Source organism: Prionailurus bengalensis, chromosome D3, assembly GCF_016509475.1.
Source record: "Prionailurus bengalensis isolate Pbe53 chromosome D3, Fcat_Pben_1.1_paternal_pri, whole genome shotgun sequence".
NCBI lineage: Eukaryota > Metazoa > Chordata > Mammalia > Carnivora > Felidae > Prionailurus > Prionailurus bengalensis.
The window spans coordinates 28,970,907-28,993,769 of record NC_057356.1 but is presented as its reverse complement, the minus strand read 5'-3'; the positions used below and the strand labels follow the sequence as shown (position 1 = coordinate 28,993,769).

The window sequence follows — 22,863 nt, the reverse complement described above, 5'->3', positions numbered from 1 at the left end:
AGGCTCCTGGCTGGCTCAGTCGGTGGAGCACATGACTTTTTTTTTTTTTATGTTTGTTTATTTTTGAGAGAGAGAGACAGACAGAGTGTAAGCGGGGGAGGGGCAGAGAGAGAGGGAGACACAGAATCCAAAGCAGGCTCCAGGCTCTGAGCTGTCAGCACGGAGCCCGATGTGGGGCTTGAACTCACGGACCACGAGATCACGACCTGAGCCGAAGTCAGGTCCTTAACCGACTGAGCCACCCAGGCGCCCTGAGCATGTGATTCTTAATCTCAGGGTCCTGAGTTCAAGTCCCGCATTGGACATGGAGCCTACTTAAAATAAAACAAAGTACTGAATAAATAAATACTTCTGAATGAATCTCCAGCTTGTGTGTTTGCTCCTTGAGGACAACTATCATATTTTACTCACCTTTCTAGCTCCGGCATCATGCAAGCACACAGCAGCTGCCCAATAAATACGATTGTTTGACAAATACTGTACCTATTATATACACATCCAGCCCCTAACACCTCAGGAATCACAATATGAATGCCTTGGATAAGTTAATTTGTACATGAGTAGAAAGGATTGAGGTCAGGGAAGGGGCTTTTCAGCCTAAGGTTGAACAAAAATCACTGGGGGAAAAACACAATCACTGCACTGGAAGGGTCCTGTCCAAAAACTTAGACCCGGAGAGAGGATCAAAGACCCAGATAGAGGAGCTGAAATTATAAAAGAGGAGAGCGGCGCCCGGGTGGCTCAGTCAGTTAAACATCGATCGGACTGTGGCTCAGGTCATGATCTCTTAGGTCGTCAGTTTGAGCCCCGCTTTGGGTGAGCCCTGCTTCTCTCTCTCTTTCTCTGTTCCTCGTGGGATTCTCTCTCTCCCTCTCTCTTTGTCCCTCACTCACTTGTACCCTCTCTCTCAAAAAAAAAAAAAAAACCTGTTAGGAGAAAACAGAGGAATAATCTTTATAACTTTGCATTAGTTAATAGTGTTTTAGGTATGACACCCAAAGTACAAATGCCAAAAGAAAAAATAGGGAGAGTGGATTTACTCATATCGTGGTGTATATGAGTGCTTCGTTCCTTTTTATGGCCAAATAATATTCCATTGTGTGGATATACTACATTTTATTTATCCATTCACCACTTGGTGGACACTTGGGTTATTTCTCCTTTGGGGCTATTTATTGTGAATAATGCTGCCATGAACATTTATGTATCCGTTTTGTATGGAACTATGTTTTTTATTTATTGTTGAGAGAGAGAGAGAGAAGGGGGGGGTGGGGGGGCAGGCAGAGAGAAGGGGACAGAGGATCCGAAGCGGTCTCCATGCTGACAGCAGAGAGCCCGATGTGGGGCTTGAACCCACGAACCACATGACCTGAGTCAAAGTAAAACGCGTAATTGACTGGGCCACCTAGGTGCCCCATTTATTTCTTCTTTTAATGTTTATTTTGTGTGAGAGAGAGAGAGAGAGTCAGGGGGAGGGACAGAGAGAGAAGGAGAGAGAGAATCCCAAGCAGGCTCTGCACTGTCAGCACAGAGCCCGATGTGGGACTCGAACCCACGAACTGTGAGATCATGACCTGAGCCAAAATCAAGAGCTGGACCCTTAACTGAGCCTCCCAGGCTCCCCTGGAACCTATATTTTCAATTCTCTTGGGTTATGTACCTAGGAGCAGAATTGCTGAGCCTTCTCTTTACTTTTTGAGGAATTGCCAAACACTGTTGCAACATTTTACATTCTCACCAGCGACGTGTGAGGGTTCCAGCTCTGTCTCGTATCACGAACTCTTATTAGTGTTTGTCTTTTTGGCGACAGCTATCCTGGTGACTGTGAAACGGTGTCTTATTGTGGTTTTGGTTTGCATTTCCCTGATTACTAACAGGTGCTGAGTATCTTTCCTTGTGCTTATTGGTCATTTGTGTATCTTCTTTGGAGAAATGTCTGTTGAAATCCTTCACCCATTTTTATTTTTATTTTTTTTATTATTTTTTGAATATGAAATTTATTGTCAGACTGGTTTCCATACAACACCCAGTGCTCATCCCAACAGGTGCCCTCCTCAATGCCCATCACCCCCTTTCCCCTCCCTCCCAGCCCCCATCAACCCTCAGTTTCTTCGCAGTATTTAAGAGTCTATTAGGTCTGCCTCCTTCTCTCTCTGTAACTTCTGCTTCCCCCTGCCACCCCCCCCCGTCTTCTGTTAAGTTTCTCAGGATCCGCATAAGAGTGAAAACATATGGTATCTGTCTTTCTCTGCCTGACTTATTTCACTTAGCATCACACTCTCCAGTTCCATCCACGTTGCTGCAAATGGCCATATTTCATTCTTTCTCATTGCCAAGCAGTATTCCATCGTGCATATAGACCACAACTTCTTTATCCATTCATCCATTTTTATTTTTTAAAAATGTTTATTTTTGAGAGAGAGAGAGCATGAGAGGAGGAGGGGCAGAGAGAGGGGGACAGAGAATTCCAAGAAGTCTCTGTGTTGATAGCAGACAGCCTGATGCAGGGCTTGAACTCACAAGCTGCGAGATCATGACCTGAGCCAAAGTCGGATGCTTAACCGACTGAGCCACCAAGGTGCCCTGGCTTTCACCCATTTTTAATTTGGATTATTAAATTTTTTATTATTGAATTGTAAGAACTCTTTGCATATTCTAGATGTAAGCACTTTATCAAATATGTGACTTGGAAATATTTTCTCCCATTCTGTAGATTGTCTTTTCATTTGGAAAGTGTCGTTTTTCAGTACAAAATATTTTTTAATTTTGAAAACATAGGCCCACACAAAAACAGATACACAAATGTTCATGGCAGCATTATTGACAATAGCCCCAAAGTAGAAATAACCCAAATGTCCACCACGTGATGAAGGGATAAACCAAATGCTGTATGCCCATGCAATGGAATACTATTTGGCCATAAAAAGGAACGAAGTATTTACAATATGAGTAAATTACAATTACTCATATTTACAATATGAGTAAATCTTTTTAAAAGCTATTTATTTGCTGGGTTGCTTGTTTATTTAGGAAACTCTATGCCCAGAATGGGGCTTGAACTCACAAACTCGAGATCAAGAGTCACATGTTCTACCGACTGAGCCAGCCAGGTGCCCAGGAGTAAATCTTGAGAACATTATATTAAGTGAAAGAAGCCATTTGCAAAAGATCACATATTGTGAATTCTATTGCTACGAAATGTCCAGAACAGGCAGACCTATGGAGACAGAAAGTAGATTCCTGGTTGCTTAGGACTGGGGCCAAGAGAGGCAATGAGGAGTGACCATTAATGGGTACAGGGTTTCTTTTAAAAGAACAAAAAGGTTCTAAAATTACCTTGTAGGGGTCCCTGGGTGGCTCAGCTGAAAGAGTGTTTGACTCTTGATCTTGGGGTCATGGATTTGAGCCCCATATTAGGTGTGGAGATTACTTAAAAACTAAAAAAGTTGTGTAAAGAAGTGTTACAATCAGGGGCACCTGGGTGACTCGGTTGGCTGAGCATCCGACTCTTAATTTCAGCTCAGGTCATGATCTCGTGGTTCATGGGATCAAGCCCTGCATTGCAGTGTCAGCGCGGAGCCTGCTTGGGATTCTCTCCCTCCCTCCCTCCCTCTCTCTCTCAATAAGTAAACTTAAAAAAAAAAAAAAAAAAAAAGAATCAGGGACTTCCGTGAGTGTGGGAAGAGTCAAAAGAACAGAGGTAATGGAAGCTATCTGCAAGAGCAAAGAAGCTCATGCTAAAGACCTCAGCCTGAAGCACCAAGGTGGGTGGGTCTCAAGATTCTCCAAGAAGCTTGTACACACCATCTCAGAATTCAGTGATGAAGGGGGTCGTGCTCCAGGAAGCCAGTGTGGATCTCTTGTTTACCCACATACTTGACTGTGACTGATTCACCTCCATCTTCCAAACCTCCTACAACTTTCTCTCTCTGGCTGGCTCTATCCCAAAACCCTAAGGGAAAGGGGATTCTGGAAAATAGAGTTCTCAGCCTTAAAAATGAATGGTGGTGGCGCCGGGTTAACCACAACCAGCCCAGCACAATCTACCCCTGGGTCAGCTCAGCTTTGCATCCAAACACCTCCTTTTCAACATTTAACTTCCAAGTAAAGGTATTCGGAGCACCATGCTTTCACATTGTATGATTCAGCTATCCTTCCGACAGCCGAACCGAAAGAAGAAACCCAAAGTTCCCCCTTACCCATCTCTGAATAAATGTGCCTTTGTTTCCTGATTCGGATTCTGCTATCCTGTAGCCTAATATTGAGTTACAGAAATAGCCATGATTTATACATTAATACTTCCTGGTAGCATGAGAATGAGAGAGGAGAAAAAGACAAGTATGAAGTACAAAAGTCCATATCAAAGTAAGACACAGGACATCTTTGGCCACAACTGTGCTCGCGGCTGTGATTGGTCACATGACAAGATGAGTGTTCTTCCACCACCCTTTCTCTTTGTCCCCAGCAAGCACCTCAGCCAGTCATATTGGGGGGGGGGTAATCTGGTGGGGTGACCTAGATCTTTATCCTTGAAAACAAATTTTTTTAATGTTTATTTATTTTTGGGAGAGAGAGCACGGGAGAAAGCGCACATGCGCTCAGCGGGGGAGGGGCACCGAGAGGAGGACAGAGGATCCAAAGTGACTCTGCGCTGACAGCAGAGAGCCCGAGAGCCCGAGAGCCCGATGTGGGGCTCGAACTCACGAACCACGAGAACATGACCTGAACTGAAGTTAGATGCTCAACCCACTGAACCACCCAGGTGCCCCTTTATTCTAGAAGTTTTTGTGATTTAAATGGTTCTGCCTGTTTTATTATTTATTTGTTTGTTTTTTATAAATTCAGTGTTTTCTGAAATATACTTTTTTAAAATATATAATTTATTGTCAAATTGGTTTCCATACAACACCCAGTGCTCATCCCAACAGGTGCCCTCCTCAATGCCCATCACCCACTTTCCCCTCTCCTCCACCCCCATCAACCCTCAGTTTGTTGTTGCTGTTTTAAAATTTTTTTTACATTGTATTTATTTTTGATAGAGAGACAATGCACAAGTGGGGGACGGGCAGAGAGAGACAGAGACACAGAATCCCAAGCAGGCTTCAGGCTCCAAGCTGTCAGCACAGAGCCCGACGTGGGGCTCGAACTCACAAACCACGAGATCATGACCTGAGCCCAAGTCTGACACTTAACTGACTGAGCCACCCAGGCGCCGCTGTTCTCAGTTTTTAAGTCTCTTATGGTTTGGCTCCTTCCCTCTCTGCAACCTTTTTTTTCCCCTTCCCCTCCCCACTGTCTTCTGTTAAGTTTCTCAGGATCCACATATGAGTGAAAACATACAGTATCTGTGTTTCTCTGTATGACTTATTTCAGTTAGCGTAACACTCTCCAGTTCCATCCATGTTGCTACAAATGGCCAGATTTCATTCTTTCTCATTGCCAAGTAATATTCCATTGTATACATAAACCACATCTTCTTTATCCATTCATCAGTTGATGGACTTCTGGGCTCTTTCCGTAATTTGGGTATTGTTGAAAGTGCGGCTATAAACACTGGGGTACGAGTGCCCCTATGCATCAGCACTCCTGTATCCCTTGGGTAAATTCCCAGCAGTGCTTATTTATTTTGCGCGCGCGCGAGAGAGAGTGTGCAGGCTCCCAGCGCAGAGCCCAATGAGGGACTAGAACCCCTGAACCGAAAGATCATGACCTGAGCCAAAACCAAGAATCGGACGCTTAACCGACTGAGCCACCCAGTCGCCCCTTAGTCCTGCCTGTTTTAGGTTGCTATAGTTTTCCGTCATTTTTACCACAGCATGTGGGAGCCCTACGTAAGATTACCAAGAGAATCTCCTGGGTTCCAGGTGTTCCTCCTTGCCCCCATTCTGGAGTAGCAAACCGATTTACGCTTGGTAATCAAGCCCAGCCACCCAACCGGTACAGCAACCCCCTTTTTGCCTGACAAAGTCACCAGGTGGCAGTCTCAGCTTCCTGTTCAGTGGAACCAGCATGTCCCTTGCCACCTGTGGCAACCAAGCAAGACCTCTAAGCCAGCAGAACCCGAAGCTGTGGGGGTGGGAAGTTGAAACTTTACTGGTAGGTCATTAGAATAGTAACAGTGAAACAAGCTCCTCCCACTTCTACCCCTTGATTCCTGAAGTCTTTGGATATCTTTGCCTCGGGGAAAGAAACTTCACTACACGTTAGTGGCTGCTTCAAAGCACGTCCCGCATCTCCCGGGACATTAGGGACATTACGCTAGCTCCACCAAGTGATTTCACCCAGCTGACACCAGAAGCAAATCTTCAAAAGGCCATTCCGCCATCCTTCAGGGTGATGGGAAATACAGCAGGACCGGTGAGTTCCAGACAGAGGCACTGACAATATCATGCTTTCGCGAGCCCACGGCCACACTTCGTTTGCTGTAAAATGAGGTAAAACCAAAACTAAAGATGTAGGATTACATCTTTAATAAATAAGAGAGGAGCTGAGAATAATAATGGGACTGTATTAGAATGTGGGATTGGTGATAGAAGTGAGTTAAACCCTCACTCATTAGAACAGGAAAGGAAGCCGGTGGGTGTGGCTCATTTTGGTAAATCAAGAAATAGTAAAGGTGCCCGGGTGGCTCAGTCGGTTAAGTGGCTGACTCTTGATTTCAGCTCAGGTCATGATCTCACAGTTCATGAGATCGAGCCCCACATTGGGCTCTGTGCTGACAGCATAGAGCCTGCTTAGGATTCTCTCTCTCTCTCTCTCTCTCTCTCTCTCTCTCTCAAAATAAATTAAAAAATCGTAGCAAAAGCACATCACCGAAAGCTATGGAGGTAACTACTGGAAAAAAGAGCCCCAGATATGTAGTATTCATGTCTGGGGCGTTGTGAATAGTGGCAGTGAAGAGACTGAAATCTTCCTGTAACAGTAGATTTTAAAAGATCTTCATTATCTTTTAATTTTATTAAAGGAATATATACATTTAAAAGGAAAAATGAGGGGCGCCTGGGTGGCGCAGTCGGTTAAGCGTCCGACTTCAGCCAGGTCACGATCTCGCGGTCCGTGAGTTCGAGCCCCGCGTCAGGCTCTGGGCTGATGGCTCAGAGCCTGGAGCCTGTTTCCGATTCTGTGTCTCCCTCTCTCTGCCCCTCCCCCGTTCATGCTCTGTCTCTCTCTGTCCCAAAAATAAATAAACGTTGAAAAAAAAAAATTAAAAAAAAAAAAAGGAAAAAATGATAAAATGAATATCCATCTGACTTGCCTGTCTCTTAAGGAAAGTATTCTTTTCCTATTATTTTTACATTTTTTAATGTTTATTTTGAGAGAGAGAGCACGCAAGCACCAGTCGGGGAGGGGCAGAGAGAAGGAGAGACAGAATCCCAAGTAGGCTCCACTCCATCAGCACAGAGCCCCATGTGGGGCTCAAACTCACTAACTGCAAGATCATGACCTGAACTGAGATCAACAGTCGTCAGACACTTAACCGACTGAGCCACCCAGGCACTATGGGAAAGTATTCTAGAAAACATCATCCATTCTACTCAATGTTTCCTATCCAAGCCACCAAAATGCTCAATCCCTCCATATGGGTCCCAAAGAAATTTGTTTCTGAAGAATGTACATATTTCCTTTGCGAGAGAATAAAAACTCTATTCCACAATGACTTTTCCTTTTGCCTTAATTGTCAAAAGACTGTAATGTTAAACAGTCAACTGTGATGTTGCTTCAGTAAGAAGTGATTTTTCTCAGGTTCCTGACACCATTTTTTTTTTTTTTTACATTTATTCATTTTTGAGAGCATGAGCAGGGGAGGGGCAGAGAGAGAGGGAGACACAGAATCTGAAGCAGGCTCCAGGCTCTGAGCTGTCAGCACAGAGCCCGACGCGGGGCTCGAACTCACGAACTGCAAGACCGTGACCTGAGCCGAAGTCGGATGTTCCACTGACTGAGCCACCCAGGCGCCCCTGTTACTGTTTTCTATTCATTGCTCTTTGTTTCTCTTTTTGTCTTCCACTCTTTTCCCACCTTGTCTGGCTTTAACTCAGACTTTTTTTTTTTTTTTAAGTTTGTTTATTTTTAAGTAATCTCTACGTGGGGCTTGAGCTCCCAATCCCAACAAGATTAGGAGTTGCATGCTCTTCTGACTGAGCCAGCCAGGCACCCCTTTAACTGAACCTTTTATATTATCCCATTTCTCTCTTCTCTTAGCATATCAATTATACTTTTGATTTAAAATTATTTTAAGTGTTTGCCCTTGAGTATACACTTACAGTGAATCCAAGTTCTCTTTAGAATAACACCATAGCACCTCACGGGAGTGCAGGACCTTAGAATATTTCTGATTTCTCCCTCCCATCTCTGATAACATTGCTGTCATTCACTTATTGATAAGCTATAATTACCAAATGCATTGTTGCTATGATGATGATTATTTTTTGCTATGGTTATTTTAAACAAACTGTTATCTGTAAGATTAATTAAGAATATGACGGGGCGCCTGGGTGGCTTAGTCGGTTAAACATCCAACTCTGGATTTTGGCTCAGGTCATGATCTCACGGTTTGTGAGTTTGAGCCCCACATGGGGCTCTGCGCTGACAGTGCAGAACCTGCTTGGGATTCTCTCTCTCCCCCCTCTCTCTGCCCCTCCTGCACTTTTCTCTCCCTCTCTCTCAAAATAGATAAATAAACTTAAAAACAAGAATATGAAAAAGAAGGGGTGCCTGGCTGGTTCAGTCGGTGGAGCATGTGACTCTTTATCTTGGGGTTGTGAGTTCGAGCCCCACAATTTTTTTTAAGTTTTAAGAATATGAAACAGCAATTTTTTTTTACCGTCATTTATTCCTTCTCTAATGCTCTTTTCTTAATGTAGATCTTAGTGTCTGACCTATGTCATTTTTCTTCTTTCTGAAGAATTTCTTTTAACATTTCTCACAAAGCAGGGCTACTGGCAACGAAGTTCCTCAATTTTTGTTTGTCTGAGAAGGTCTTTATTATTTCTTCTTTACTTTTGAAGGAAAATGTAGCTAGATACAGTACTCTAAGTTTGTGGCTTTTTTCTTTCAACATGAATATCTTTCTTCACTCTCTTGCTTGCGTGGTTTCTGAGGAGAAATGCGATGTGATTCTATCTTTACTTCTTACTATGAAAGCCCTTTTTCTTTTTTCCTCCTCTGGTTTCTTTCCAGATTTTCTCTTTGTCTTTAATTTTCTCCAGTGAGAATGTGATATGCCCAGGAGGAGATTTTTTGTGTGTGTTTCTCCTGCCTGGTGTTCCCTGAGCTTCCTGGATCTGTGATTTGTTGTCTTTCGTTAATTTTTGAAATTATCAGTCGTTATTGCTGTAAATATTTTTTGTTCCTTTCTCTCTTCTCCTTCCGGTCTTCTCACTCTACATACGTTACACCTTTTGAAACAGTCACAGGATTTGTGGATATTCTGTTCTGTCATTTTCATTCATCCTTCTCTTCATATTTCAGTTTTGGAAGTTTCTCTTGACGTAACTTCAAGCTCATTGATTCTTTCCTTGGCCTCGCCCAGTCGGCTGATAAGCCCATCAAAGGCATTCTTCACTTGTGTTACAGCGTTCTTGATTTCACACATTTCCTTTACCTTCTTAGAGTTTACATCTCTTTGCTTACATTATCCATCAATTCTTTCATATTGTCCACTTTTTCCATTAGAGCCATTAGCATAGTCATCATAGTTGTTTAAAATTCCCAATCTGATGGGGCGCCTGGGTGGCTCAGTCAGTTGAAGTCTGACTGTTGATTACAGCTCAGGTCATGATTCCAGGGTCACGGGATCAAGCCCTGTGTCAGGCTCCTCGCTAAGCATGGAGCCTGGTTAAGATCCTCTCTTTCTCCTTCTGCCCCTCTCCCCTGCTTGCACTCTCTTTCTCTCTTTAAAATAAAAAATAAAATAAAATAAGATGTGAAAAAATAAAAATTTCAATTCAATAATTCCAACATCTCTCCAGATCCAAGTCTAGCTCTGATGCTTGTTCTGTCTCTTCAAACTATGTGGGGGTTTTTGTGTGTGTGTGTGTCTTTTAGTATATCTTGTAATTTTTTTTTTTAGGTTTATTTATTTTGAGAGAGAGCGAGCCAGCTGGGGAGGGGCAGAGAGAGAGAGAGAGAGAGGGAGATAGAGGATCCAAAGGAGGCTCTGTGCTGACAGCAGAGAGCCCAGTGTGGGGCTTGAACTCATGGACTGTGAGATCATGGCTTGAGCCGAAGTTGGACACTTGACTGGCTGAGCCACCCAGGCACCTCATAGTATGCCTTGTAATTTTTTGTTGAAATTTGGATATGATGTGCTGTGAAGAAGCAACTGAGGTAAACAGGCCTGTAGCATGAGATTTTGTTTATCTTGCCAGGGTTTAGTCCATGTTTATTGCTTGTTGCAGCCATAGGTGTCAGAGGCAAAATATTCCTCCGGTGCCCTCAATTTGTCTTCCTTGTTGTCTTTGGGTTTTCCTAGAAACTTATTATTGTTTTTTTTTTTAAAGTAGACTTCATGCCCAGCATGGGACCCAATGTAGGGCTTGAACTCATGAACCTGAGATCAAGACCTAAGCTGAGATCAAGAGTCAGATGCTTAACCAACTTAGCCACACAGATGCCCCTAGACACTTCTTAAATTAGTTCTGAGATGGGCAATTCTTTCGCTTGTATCCCATTTTTACACAGGCCCCCACTGATGGGGTAGAAAGGTGTGGAGAGAGGGGAAGGCTAGACGCAGCTAGAGTTAGGTATTTCTTTTCCTCCAGGTCTGTTAGGCTCTATTAAAATCCCAGCCGGTTTGGCATTTGGGGCTGTCTTAGTTTGTTTTGAGGGAAATCCCTGAAGAACAGAAAGCTCTGGGCAATACTTCAAAATGGCTGCCTCACCCTCTTCCTGTTGGGACCACAAGGGGATTTTTTCCATCTTTCTTCCTCATGAGAATCTGGTAGGGCTCCTGGAGGTTAAACTCACAAAGGTGCGGGCCCCTTAAGATTGGACCTCTGCCCCCTGAACTCTTTAACCCTTGTCTACACTGGCCACACCAGCAATTCATCCGTTACAGTTTAGCTTTTCCTCGCCTGGTAGTGGTTCAGACAGAGATTGATGCTCCAGTGGGTTGTGATTCTCTGTCTCTCCAATTTGGGGGCAGCCGTTTGTCCTGTGATCTCAGTTCTCTGATGGATCTAAGAAGAGTTCATTGATTTTTCAGCTTGTCAGCGACTTTCTCTTTTGTGCGGATGGCAGCGATGATTGCCAAGGCTGGACCAGGAAACCAGAAATCCAGGTACATTTGTAGTTGCAGGATTTCCTTTTTTTTCCCTTTCATTTTTAACGCTTTATCAATCATTTTTTTTCTATGATTCCACTCACTATGGCCATCTTTTTCTGTAGGTTTTAATCATATTCATTATAAAATACTTTTTCTGTAACTTTTCTTATCTAGTATTATTTGCAGATCTATTTCCATTGACTGAATCTGGATTTTTTTTTTTCTCGTGACTCAGTCACATTTGTCTGTTTCTTGGCATGTCTGGTATTTTTTATTGTATAGCAGACATCATGGATGACAGGACACAGAGATTCTGGGTTCCGTTATAATTCTCTGAAGAGTGTTGAGTTTTGTTCTCCAGGGGGGTGAATTATTGGAACGTCACCAAAACCTTGTGGAGGCTGGGCTTTTAAGTTTTATGAGGGTGGGTATTTTCTGATTTTGCCCTTAGTTCTAAGGCAAATCTCTTATTTCTAGAACACAGTCTTTATTACCAAGGTGTGATCCTTTTGGGGGTTAAAAGAAAAACTGAGGCGTTTACCAAGCTGCTCTGTCAGACTCCAAATTCTGTCTCCCCTGGAGCTAGCAGCAAATGAATCTCTTCTCAGCTTTTGGCCTTCCAGCTCTTTCTCTTTCCCTGGAATCCCTGGAATTCTGTGGGCAGTTCAGGCCAGCCACATATTTGAAGTTTATTGCTTTCAACTCCTCACTTGCAGAGGCTCCAAACTTCACTGTGTTGCCCCCTCAGTTTCCAGCTGCACTGTCCTTCCCAAATTCCATCCTCTGCCTTCTGCAACCAATAGGACTGTGGCTTCCTGTTTGAGGTCTGGCTGACCAGAAGAGAGAGCTCAGGGAAAAAGCAGCTCTTCTTTTTAAAAATAGTTTTATTTATTTATTTTGAGAGAAAGAGAGCATGCAAGCGGAGGAGGAGCAGAGAGAGAGGAGAGAGGGAGAGAGAGAGAGACAGACAGGGAGAGAGAGAGACCCAATCAGGCTCCTTGCTCTCAGCGCAGAGCTTGACACGGGTCTCCATCTCACAGTTGTGACTTGAGCCAGACTCAAGAGTTGGGTACTTAACCAACTGAACCACCCAGGCGCCCCAAGCAGCTCTTCTTTCAAGAGCTGCCTTCGTCCACTTTGCTTTTTGTTCTTCTCCGTTGTTTCCAGGTGGCTGTTTCATATATTCTGTCCACATTTCATAAAGCAGAAAGTCCTCTACCTTTGGATTTTTGAATATGTAATCCATATCATCTATTCCAGAAGCGAACTATTAAAATAAACAAGCATAGACAATTGGACAGTAAGACCTATGGAAAGGCGGACGATTATCTGACCTTAATTCAGAGGATGCCTTTCAAAGTCAGGGTGTACGAGCTCAGGCAAACTTGACGCAGGCCCCACCCCCACCAGCAGCGTGGTCTCTCGGGCATCACAGACGGCGCCCCGCCGCACGCCCCGCCCCCCTCGCCCGCGCGCGCCCGTTTCCATGGCGACGCGGCACCAGGCCGGGGCACTCGAGCCACCAAGTGGGAGTGCAGCGACGGCAGAGGCGGCGGCAGAGGCGGCGGCAGAGGCGGCGACAGCGGCGACATGAGGGCGGGGGTGGCGGCGGCCGGGCAGCGGCCCCCCAGCTCGGGGATCCCGGGCTCCCGGGGCACGTCGCGCCTGCGCCCGCCCGCCATCCTCCAGGCCGCGCAGCACAGCACGCAGGTTGGGCTCATCGAGGCGCAGAAGCGGGTCGTGGACCTGGAGAAGAGCCTGCAGTTCCTGCAGCAGCAGCACTCGGAGACACTGGTCAAGCTCCACGAGGAGATCGAGCACCTCAAGCGGGAGAACAAGGGTGAGTCCGGGCGCCGCGGCCGCGAGTGAGGCGTCTTCCGCGGCTGGGGCCCGAGGGAGAGGCAGACCTGCCGCTCCCGGGTGCCTCCAGTACCGAAACACTCGTGGACTCTAGAACACGAGGTTTAGAAACCCTTAAACAGGGTATAAGGAGGACACAGGGCAGCAAGCCCCACCCTGGGTCCTGCTACGTGGGTCTCGGACTCCCTGCCGCCTCCGCACCCCCTGCCGCCTCCGCACCCCCTGCCGCCTCCGCACCCCCTGCCGCCTCCGCACCCCCGGGCCCCAAACCTGGGTCTTCGTGGGCGGGGTCGACGGGGCCGCCCCACGGTCTGGTGGGGTGGTCTGGCTGTGCAGCGTTTCCCACATTAAGCCGGGTCGCAGTCTCCTCTCTAGGCAAGTCGGGCCCGCCTGTTCTAAAAAACTTTTATGGAAGTAAAAAGTGCGAGTGTACAGCTCAGTGATTTTCACAAACTAAACACAGATCGAGAGCCGACTTGCCATTCCCATCCAGCCCCTCCTTGGACACCTCCCCCTGCCCCCGCGTCTCCTCAGGGCAGGTCCTTCCTAACTTTGCCCCGCTGGTGGCTCCTCACCGCCATGGGCCAGGCCTGAAGCAGAACTTAAGGCCTATCACGGTGGGACACTGCTGTCCTCTCTCTTCTCCCTTATGCTCTAGTTGGAACTCCTCCCCCCACATTCTTAGCCCTGTCTCAGTTTCTCCCCACCTTTCTCCTGTTGCCTTTACCTGAAGGGCTGTTAGATCAAGGGATCACCATGATGTCAGGACTCCCTCCTCCTGACATAAGGAGTCTTGAGTCTCACCCCTGTCCCTCCCTGATGCCCAGGCTGGATGTGGCCAGCTCACGTTCTGGGTGTCGCTTGATCATTGCTCTGACCACATTTGCTCATCCATGACTAGGGGCTTCTGGAGGACTGGGTCATCCTGACTCACTCACCTCTGTTCCCCTGGAGCTTGGGGCTCCACCTAGCAGAGGGTGCCCTATAGATGTCATGGGCAGAGGAATGGACTCCTGGCGAGGCTCTCACCCAAGGGCTCTGGCTCAGGGAACAGCTAGAGGCATTGCTGGCCCTAAGACACCCAGGGTAAAGGCCTGGCCCACGGGGAGTGTGTGAGGTCTCTCAGGGGTTCAGCGGGGAGTGCACAGGGCAAGCCAAAACCTCTCCTCCCAAAATGGCTGCAGTTTCAAAAATGACCAGAGCACATGCTTGCTTTCAGATCTCCATTACAAGCTAATAATGAATCAGAAGCCAAAGGAAGGTAAGACTGGGGCCCTTGGGTGCCTGATGGGAAATTACTTCTGTCAGGAATAGCCCCTCCAGAGTGCCTGTGTCTACCCAGCTAGCTGCACTGGCCCATGTACTATCCCAGTGGGGAGGAATCCTGGGGGACCTGGACAGACACCACTGCCCCCCACCCCCCGCCATGGTGTGGGTGACTGTGCACCCAAGCACAGCAGGTGGGGCTCTCGGGGATCCCAAGGCCTGAAGTCTGCAGTAAGGAAGCAGGAAGAGCAGCTTGGGGTGGGGCTGCCGAGACCCCACCCCTGCCACCACCGCCCCGCCCCCGGGCCCCCAGCCTTGCTGCTCTGCTGGATTCTTTTACTTGGGTTGCTGCTATGGCAGCCCCCAGCCCTGTGCCTCTGGCACAGACGGCTCTGGGCACAGTCCTTCTGGGGATCCTCCCTGCCATGTCTGCTGTGAGCAAGTGTAGAGACAGAGAGACCTGCAGTCACTCGTCTAAGGCCCTTCCTCATCGTGACAGCCCCTTTCTCTTTGCCTGTCCTCCAGCCCAGCCCAGGGAGACTCAGGCCGTGTTGGGCCTGTTCCCCCCACATACCTTTGGGGCCAAGTCTGACATCAAGAGGTGGTCTGAGAGGCGTTAGCTTGGTATGCCCCAGTCTGGGGATGTCCCGGGGCTCCCTTCCTAGGGGACATGGAATATGGGAACAGTGGTGGTGGGCCCTTCTCGAGCGGAGCAGAGCAGTTCCAGTGAGCTATCCTGGGCAAGTGGCAGGGCCTGTTAATGGTCCCAGTCCTGCAGGGTCGGGGGTCCCCAGTGGGATATCAGAAGAGGCCATCCTCCCATTCAGGGCCTGCTTCTTCGGGCCCAAGCCCGCTGCTTTCTGGATGGCCCTTCCAGAAATCACCTTCCCCTTGGCCTTGGTTCTGCCTCACCAGAGCGGGGGGGAGGGCTCTGCACAAACACAAACACAAACACAAACACAAACACAAACACACAGGCCTGCAGGGCCAGGAGGAAGGCACGGGTGGCCTGGCCCCTCCCAACAGCGGGGCACAGAAGTGTCCGGGAAAGCTGGGACCAAGGTGGTGCTGCCACCATCTCAGACTAACCGTGTGCATTTCCCACAGGCAGCACTTCCAATTCCAGCTTTCGGTCCATCAAGTCCGTCTCAAATTCGACCTTGTCAGTTGGCATGCCAGCACCCTGTGTGAACTCAGGGTCAGGGGAGGGGCACATGCCCCACTGGGGCCCTGGGCCCCGATGGCCAGTGTGGGGTGCTGACCAGATTGCACCTTTGCCAAGCTCTGTGGACTTAAGGGTTAAGGAGTAGCTGAAGGGAGCCAGAGAGGGTGGCCGCCAGCTGACACCAGCAGGAAGGAAGGAGCCGAGGAGGGGTGTGACAGGACCATGAGTTGGCCAGAGGGAGACTACGAAAGCGAAAGCGGGGTTGGCTACAAAGGAAGTGAACGTCAGATCAACGTGGGGCACAAGGTCCTGTGGCAGGCACACCCTGCCTGCATACAAAGAGAGGAGCCCCTGAGCCTTCCTAAGTGTTCTTCCAAGGGCAGCCTGGCAGAAGCCCTGGTTGTCGTGTTTCCTGCAAGCAGGTGGATACAGGTGGGACAGCCCTGCCTAGCGTTCTGGGCTTGTGGTGTCCTCTGCAGAGTGAGGGGAGCTAATAGCCCCTTCTCTGCACTCGGCCTTCGTGAGAAGCCAGGCATCCTCCCCGGGAGTGGCCCTTGCCCCAGGGCCTAGGCAGGCCGTGGGCCTTGTCCGTGGAAAGGAAGTCTGTGCAGGCCGGGTCCCAGAACTCTCATACAGTTTCATTTTGCCCAAAATGGGGTGCTGCTTCAGAGTCAGGGAACAGCTGCGGGGCCACCCTGACCCCTGGACTTCCCCGAGGCATGGGAGACTGACCCAGTACAAGTAGGGGGAGGCCAGCTTCTACAGCAGCAGTAATTTTAGGGCGTTCAGCAGGCACCACCCACAGACCCCCTTTTTGGGTCACCTGGCAGCCCCCCCAATGGGGACTCTGTTACCATCTCTCCTTTACAAGGAGGAAACCGAGGCAGAGGGCAGGCGCTCCTTGGGCACTCACAGCCAATCCTGGAGGACGTGGGCCCTGGCTCTTGATGCCCACCCACAGTGACTGCCCTGTCTGGGTCTGATCTACAGCCAACTCTCAAGGAAAGGCCAGGCCCCGGCCCAGCTTCTCCAAGAAGCAAGACTCAAAAACTGACATTCCTCCGAAGACGGACCTGGAAGAGAAGACCCCAGCTGCTGCCCTGTTTCACAACAGCAAGCGGGACCAAGCCCCAGGGGTGCAGGGGCAGGCCAAGTAAGGGCTCACCTGTACCCTGTGGGCCCAGCGTTGCATTTAGTAGGTTCACATTCTGGAACCAGCCAGCTGCCTTGCCCTTCCAAATGGGTCAGTCTCCAGGGTGAAAGCAGACTCACTCCAGGCAGGCCCATCTGGCGGGCAATGCCCTGTGCTGACCTGAGCCCACACGAAGGTGCCAACAGCAGCCCAGAAACTAATTTCTCACAGAAATGAAACAAAGTAACTTGGCCTTCACATTAGTTTGCTTCTCACCAAGACAACAAGCAAAAGAACAACAGTAAGTTGGGTTCCTGGGCTCACCCTGGGAAATGTGCTTGGCCTCCGCAAGGCACAGAGCCAGCAGGCCAGAGCAAGACCAGGGTTGACACCTGTTTCTGGGACTTCCTGGAAAGCAGCAGTGAACCCGGACTTTGCATCCGAAGAGACCCTGTTGTCCCCTGGGTAGTTCAGCCAGCAGGACGGGGTCCTGCTTCTCTGCACGGTCCTTCCTTAGAGTCCCTCTCAACCAGCCCCACAGGTGTGGGGTCAGGACTGAGGGCAGTCACACAGCTTGAACCACATCTGACCCTCAGTGCACCTTGAGGGGAGAGGAAGGGATACGCCCAGGTCACAGCTGGCACCAGAGATGGCCCCCCACCCCCGCCACCTGGTGTCTGGAGCACCCTGGCCAGCAGAAGGGAACCAGACCCCGACGAGGCTGTGTAGACACACCCTTCTTCCCCACACCAGCCGCACACTGGTGTGGATGCCGCCCTCAAGAGAGGTGGTGGGTGGTTAGACCAATCCTGGCAGGCTAGCTCTGGGCTGCTGTAGTGCCTGTTCCAGAGATGAAGAAGTGGAGACGTCCAGTGCAGCAGCCCCCTGGGTGGCAGGCAGCCAGCACAAGGGCAAGCAGCCCCCCGTGATGAATCTGCCCCTGCACCTGCGCAAGCCCACCACGCTTCAGCAATGCGAAGTGGTCATCCGCCAGCTGTGGAACGCCAACCTCCTGCAGGCCCAAGAGGTGAGGCTCAGGCAGCGGGGACCCCAGTGCCTCCGCAGACCCCGCCCACTGCCCCTCTTCTCCCTGCCTTCCAGCTGCAGCACCTCAAGGCCCTCCTGGAAGGGAACCTGAGGAGGCCCAAGGCTGCATCTGAGGAGGCCGGCCCCAGCTCTCCCAAGTGAGTGATTCGGCGTGGCCCCCACCGCATCCCAGTGAGGTCTGCTCTTTTGGGGCTCACTACCGACTCCTCTTTCACCAGGGACCAGGAGGCCCTTCACCAGGGAGCCATGCAGCTCCCCAAGGTCCCCACCAAGGGCATCCCCAAGAAATGGTGAGTCCCACCGGCAGGGGGAGGGTGGGTGGCCTGAGCCCAGTACATAAGGGGCAGGGACAGCTCAGTGCCTTGCCTGGGGCCCTGCTGCCAGCCAAGTCTCCGCTCCTGCTCCCGGGGGCACCTGTAGTGACCTCCCTCTGCCCTACCAGCCTGATTCTGAGCCCTATGCCCGTGGCAGAGCGCCCCATCCTGCCCGCGCTGAAGCAGACCTTGAAGAGTAACTTTGCTGAGCGGCAGAAAAGGCTGCAGGTGGTGCAGCGCCGGCGGCTGCACCGCTCTGTCCTTTGAGGCGGGCGGCACGTGTCGGCGTCTGCATGCCAAGTCAGGGCCAGGCCAATGCCCTACAGCTGGAGACGCTAACCCTCTCTAGATAGCACTTCAAAAGAATTCGACCACGTTTAGGCCGCACGAAATTCCAGATAAGCAAAGTTCATGGCAGATAAAGTACTTGGTTGCTCTCAGAACCGAGACACTATTTTCTTGCTCGGTATTTTGCTATTCTGCATTTACACAAAAACACATTAAATAAGTATTACCCTACCTGTTGAAGACTGGAAATAAAGCTCGTTTCTCCACTTGTGAACCTCATCCCTCACCGCTATCTGACATGGCTGCCCTGCCCTGTGCCCCCAGCTCTGCTCCCTGCGGTGGGAGGGGCCCACTGGGGCAGTCACCAGGACTTGTCCAGGGCCTGGTGGGTGCCCTGCGCCACGGGCAGGCACAGCATGCACCCTTGAGTGCAGGGGGTTTCCTGGCCCTTGGCTGGGCTGGGACTGCCTTCCAGGCACAAGGGCAAGTCCCGTCCCCCCTGCCACAGCGCCGTCCAGCCTCCACACTGACAATCCCAGCTAACGAGCCATCCTACCGAGCTGCCTTCTGCTGTGGAGGGCCACGGCCATGGGAGAATGGTCCTCTCCAGGGCGCTAGGGTCCCACCCTGAGATTCCCACCCAAGAGCCTCACCACCCCTTTACTCAGCAGAACCGGAGCTTCCTATGTCTCATGGGTGTGGTCAGTTTTAGTGTCGACCCTCCCCTGGCAGGACAGGGCTACTGGCCCCACTGGCCATTTCCTCAGTGCTGATCTCTGCCTCTTCTTTGGGCAGCAGGAGCTTTGCCAGAAACCTCGGGGTAAACCAGGATGAGGCACTGATACTGTCAAAAAAGGGTGAACTAAGGTCTGGGCATCCACGGCCATCTCCAAGGTGAGGAATCTGGCTCGGCCCTGAAAGCATACCTCACTGGATAGTGGTCCCAGACTTGTGGGAGGGGACACAGTGACAAACTCATGACAAACACAGGAATAATAAATTTATTATAAGAACCACAGATGACACGGTAGTGCACATACAAAAGGGGAAGCTTCTCATGGCCAGAGGGCTGATGCCCTGTCAGGGAGCTTTCACTCTCTGGAGCAGCTCTGATGACGCCAGGTCCTGAGGATGCTGCCCTGACCCAAGAACAGGCCCAAGTGCCCAGTGAGTGGGCACGGTGCCGGGTACAGGATCCACTCAGGTGTCCCTGCTCCCTAGGCACCCCACAGTGCTGAGCAGACCCCCATGGCTTAAAGGGAGAATGCCATGAGGTATGAGTCCCAGGTGATGGCAGGGGATTCGCAACTGCCTGCTGGCCGACTTTCCTTCTGAGACGCAGCCAGCGGCCCTTGGATCCAGGAGCTTCCCAGTGGCGTGCCCCCCACGGCAATGGTGGAAGGGTCTGAACCCAAACCCGTGACCAGAGAATTCCGTGTGTGTTTTCAGGGTTTCCTATGCTCTCCATGTTCCCCTACAGAAACAAAAAGTTTTCTGGCACACACACAAGAGGCTCTAACGAGACCTGGAGTTCTCCCCCAGGCTGCTGAGGAAGGACATGGGCCCTGGAGAAGCCAAGGGGACAGCAGCCCAAGGAGGAGCACACAGGGCTGAGGCATGTCCGACTCCCGGGGGGGAGTGGAGGTGGGGGGAGTCCAAACCCCACCACGAAGCAGCCAGCTCCACAGCCACCTGCCCAGTCATGTACAAGTATGGGAAAATGTTTGGCAGGTCCCCAAGGCAGAAGATAAAAGCAGGAAAGCTAATCTAAGCCCAGGTTCTCTAAGGGAGCCAACACCTAGAAATGTCCAACGTGAGGTGCATGTCCGCTGTGGCCCTGACAAGGTTGCCGGCTATCCCCGTGGTCCCCAGTGGGTGGGTGGCTAGGCGGCGGAGAGGCAGGCCTGGTGGATGCTCTGCGCCCAGGTGTTGAGCAGGGCTGTGACCGAGTGCTTGTCCGGGAGCTGCAGCAGCCTCGAGGTCATGCACCGGTGCACTGACTGCAGGAAGGGGTTGGCGTCTGCAACAGAGCAACGGGCCATGAGTGCCGCTGTGACCTCCGCCGGGACAGCCAGTGCTGGGCCTGATCCTGGGCTGCACAAGCAACTCTTTACGAAAGGCCACCCCACAGACACAGGGCTGGCGTCTGGGGCATCAAAGCCAGTCAACATGACCAGGATGCCATCTCCCGCACACAGTGGGGCGGCCAACACGGTCCCCTCCCAGGCCCATGCATCAGTGGAGAACTGGAATGTGAACAGGTCTGGAGCCCAGGGCTTTCTCTCAGGGACAGCCTTGGGATCCCAGCGCTATGCACCAGCTCTGCACTGCAGGGGGACTGGCCACCATCAACAGGGGTCTCTCCAGGCCTCTGGTTTGAAGCCATGTCACCCAGGTGGGTCTCCATAAACCCAAGCTCCTTCTGTACTCCCGTAACAGCCTTGCAGAGGCCCACAAAGGCGGTTGGACCTGCTCGCCTCTCTCTCACTACAGGTGACCGCCCTGCAGACACAGGATGGACCCCTTTCTTCCCAAGTGACTTCTGGGCAACCCACTCCTGCCCACAAAGGGGCAGCAGAGAAAGGGGAGGAGGGGCCTCAGCTGCGGGGCACAGAGCAAATCTCGGTTGCCCTGAGCTGATGCCCCCTACCAGGGTCCCTAGACGGCAGCCATGAGGCCTCCCCAACGCTGTCCTCTTGGCTCACCGTACTGCCACTGCCTGTCAATCCACAGTGGGCTCTGGGCGGGGTAGTCGGCAGGCACACTGAGCTCCAGCGGCGGCACGCTTGGGAGATCCTTGTCATCTGCAACACATGTGTCTATGCCTGTGACCTGGCCCAGGCTGCCCTGCCTCATAGCCCTGCTCTAAACAGGGCTCTTCATATCCCAAAAGGTTCTGGTGAGGCTTGCTGCAGTCTGGAGGTCACTCTGATTCCCACTTCCACATCTCCCTAAGGCCTCAGGCAAGCACAGCCATATCTGGTTGGGAGGGAGGGGCTTCCCTGGCAGGCCGGTGAGAGGTAAGAGTCTGTGGGCTCAGGGCTCTGCCCTCAGAGCACCTCCTGGGCCAGGTATGTGTGAGGATCCAGGAGGACACAGGGATGGTGGGCTTCAGGGTGTGGTGTGAGCATGCCTGTTTGTGGGAGGCCAAGTGCCTGTCCACATGGATCATGCGGGCCTGTGCTGGGCCTGCTCTAGGGCCTTGGGCTGTAGTTCAGGACTCACTCTCCCATAGCACCAGCCCCGCCCGCCCTCCCCTGTACGCACCCAACTTGCATATCAGGTGGACGGTGCCGTTGTTACTGCAGTGAGATGGGTCCAAGTTCACCAAGAACTTAGGGTCTAATCTGGCCACCTCCCCCTGGAGCACGTTAGGAATGCTCTGCCGTTCATCGTCTTCAAACCTACGCTTCCGAGTGCATACCACCGGGGCCCTGGAAGAGACCACCACGGTCACCACACCACACTAGGCTGTGGCCCGTGGCCCACGGCCCACCACCCACTGCGAGGCTGAACCCTGGACTGTACGTACGTAATGGGTGGGCCGTGGATGGCCGTCATGGCTGGCACGAATGTACGGTACAGGGAATGGTTGAAGACAGGTGAGCGGATATTGGCCAGGACGGCATCCAGGAGTGGCTGGCACAGGTACTGCTGCTTGGTTGGCGGCACCGGGGGTGGTGGGGGCGTGGGCTGTGACAGGATGGGCAGTGGGGACGTCAGCAGCCCACTCTTGGGGAGGCTTTCCAGACCCTGAAGTCCTTATCCTTCACAGCCAGACTTCTGTGGCTTCCCCACAACCTCTGCCCCCCTGGAGACAAATACGGCTGATCCTGGATACATTCTCCTGCCTTCTGCAGCTTTGACCTTCCCCAGAGTTCCCTTCCCCCAGGGCTTGGACTGGGGCTGGGCAGGGCTGGCTGGAGGCCTGATGGTGGAGATGGGCATACAAGAAAGCCCATGCACCTGGGGGCTGCAGAAAGCACCCCAGGACCACAGCCACAGGGTGACTTCTCCCATGTTCCCACATATACTCTCCTTCCGCACAGCAGACCTGACCTGGCAAAAGACTCCTGGGCAAGGTCCCCAGGCTGAGCAGCATGGCCCCTCTGCCCACTCCTGACTGTGAAGGCTTCTCTCAGCTTGTGGTTCTGAATTCTCCCCACAGATGCCTGTGGCCCTTTGAATACCACCAGGTCATGGTGCCCCACTCACCACTGCCATGTCATTCTTGAGCTTCTCCAGGGCAATCTCACACTTCTGGAGTGTTTTCAGGGGGCACCTATGGGGAGAGGGGATGTGACTGATTCTGGGTGCTCAAGGATGAGGTGTCAGCGGCTCTTGAGCACTCATCCCAACCGCTCCCTGACTAGCTTGTCCTGGTGTGCATGGAACCAGCCTTGGCCACCAGAACCCTCCACAGGAGCCCCAGTCATTGAACTATTCCTAGACCCAGAGTATAAGGCAAGATGGTCCCACGTCCAGGAGCTGTCCGGTCCTGCTCATCAGAAGAGGGCATAAAGGT

At 51.1% G+C, this 22,863-nt stretch overlaps 2 protein-coding genes and 1 long non-coding RNA gene across 12 annotated transcripts in view; 1 reads left to right on the top strand and 2 right to left on the bottom strand.

The window, feature by feature from the left end:
• Positions 1-6,070: 6,070 nt before the first annotated feature.
• Positions 6,071-12,708, bottom strand: LOC122470481. The gene is made up of 2 exons (XR_006293919.1): positions 12,601-12,708; positions 6,071-6,422 (listed from the first exon to the last, which is right to left on the bottom strand). It is a non-coding gene; the product is annotated as an uncharacterized LOC122470481 (long non-coding RNA).
• Positions 12,709-12,832: 124 nt separating this feature from the next.
• On the top strand, positions 12,833-18,612 carry LOC122470480 (coiled-coil domain-containing protein 74B-like). 5 transcript variants are annotated; one of them, XM_043558136.1, is made up of 7 exons: positions 12,833-13,106; positions 14,346-14,387; positions 16,548-16,710; positions 17,539-17,716; positions 17,791-17,873; positions 17,955-18,026; positions 18,179-18,612. In XM_043558136.1, the coding sequence occupies exons 1-7, from the start codon at positions 12,857-12,859 to the stop codon at positions 18,315-18,317; spliced, it is 927 nt and encodes a 308-aa protein (XP_043414071.1). In that variant the 5' UTR covers positions 12,833-12,856; the 3' UTR covers positions 18,318-18,612. The 5 variants fall into 5 exon arrangements, with proteins under 5 accessions (XP_043414071.1, XP_043414070.1, XP_043414069.1 ...); XM_043558135.1 differs by having other exon boundaries at positions 17,527-17,716; XM_043558134.1 differs by having other exon boundaries at positions 17,506-17,716.
• A 709-nt stretch (positions 18,613-19,321) lies between these two features.
• Positions 19,322-22,863, bottom strand: part of LOC122470479 (mediator of RNA polymerase II transcription subunit 15) — a 69,879-nt gene continuing 66,337 nt past the window's right edge. For 5 of the 6 annotated variants that reach the window (XM_043558127.1, XM_043558133.1, XM_043558129.1 and 2 more), the window contains 5 exons: positions 22,554-22,620; positions 21,871-22,031; positions 21,606-21,772; positions 21,044-21,142; positions 19,322-20,358 (listed from right to left, as the gene is read on the bottom strand). In XM_043558127.1, the coding sequence (XP_043414062.1) occupies positions 20,222-20,358; positions 21,044-21,142; positions 21,606-21,772; positions 21,871-22,031; positions 22,554-22,620 (631 nt within the window). In that variant the 3' untranslated portion in view covers positions 19,322-20,221. The remainder of the gene's footprint in view (positions 20,359-21,043; positions 21,143-21,605; positions 21,773-21,870; positions 22,032-22,553; positions 22,621-22,863) is intronic. The other variant, XM_043558128.1, reaches the window with a different exon arrangement.

What these genes read in the sequence shown, in the direction of transcription:
- LOC122470480 (XM_043558134.1), top strand. Translation starts at nt 12,857, where the DNA reads ATGAGGGCGGGGGTGGCGGCGGCCGGGCAGCGGCCCCCCAGCTCGGGG. An exon ending in GAATCAGAAGCCAAAGGAAG is followed by an intron (nt 14,388 to 16,547) that starts GTAAGACTGGGG and finishes TCTGATCTACAG; the next exon opens with CCAACTCTCAAGGAAAGGCC. An exon ending in GCCGGCCCCAGCTCTCCCAA is followed by an intron (nt 17,874 to 17,954) that starts GTGAGTGATTCG and finishes CTCTTTCACCAG; the next exon opens with GGACCAGGAGGCCCTTCACC.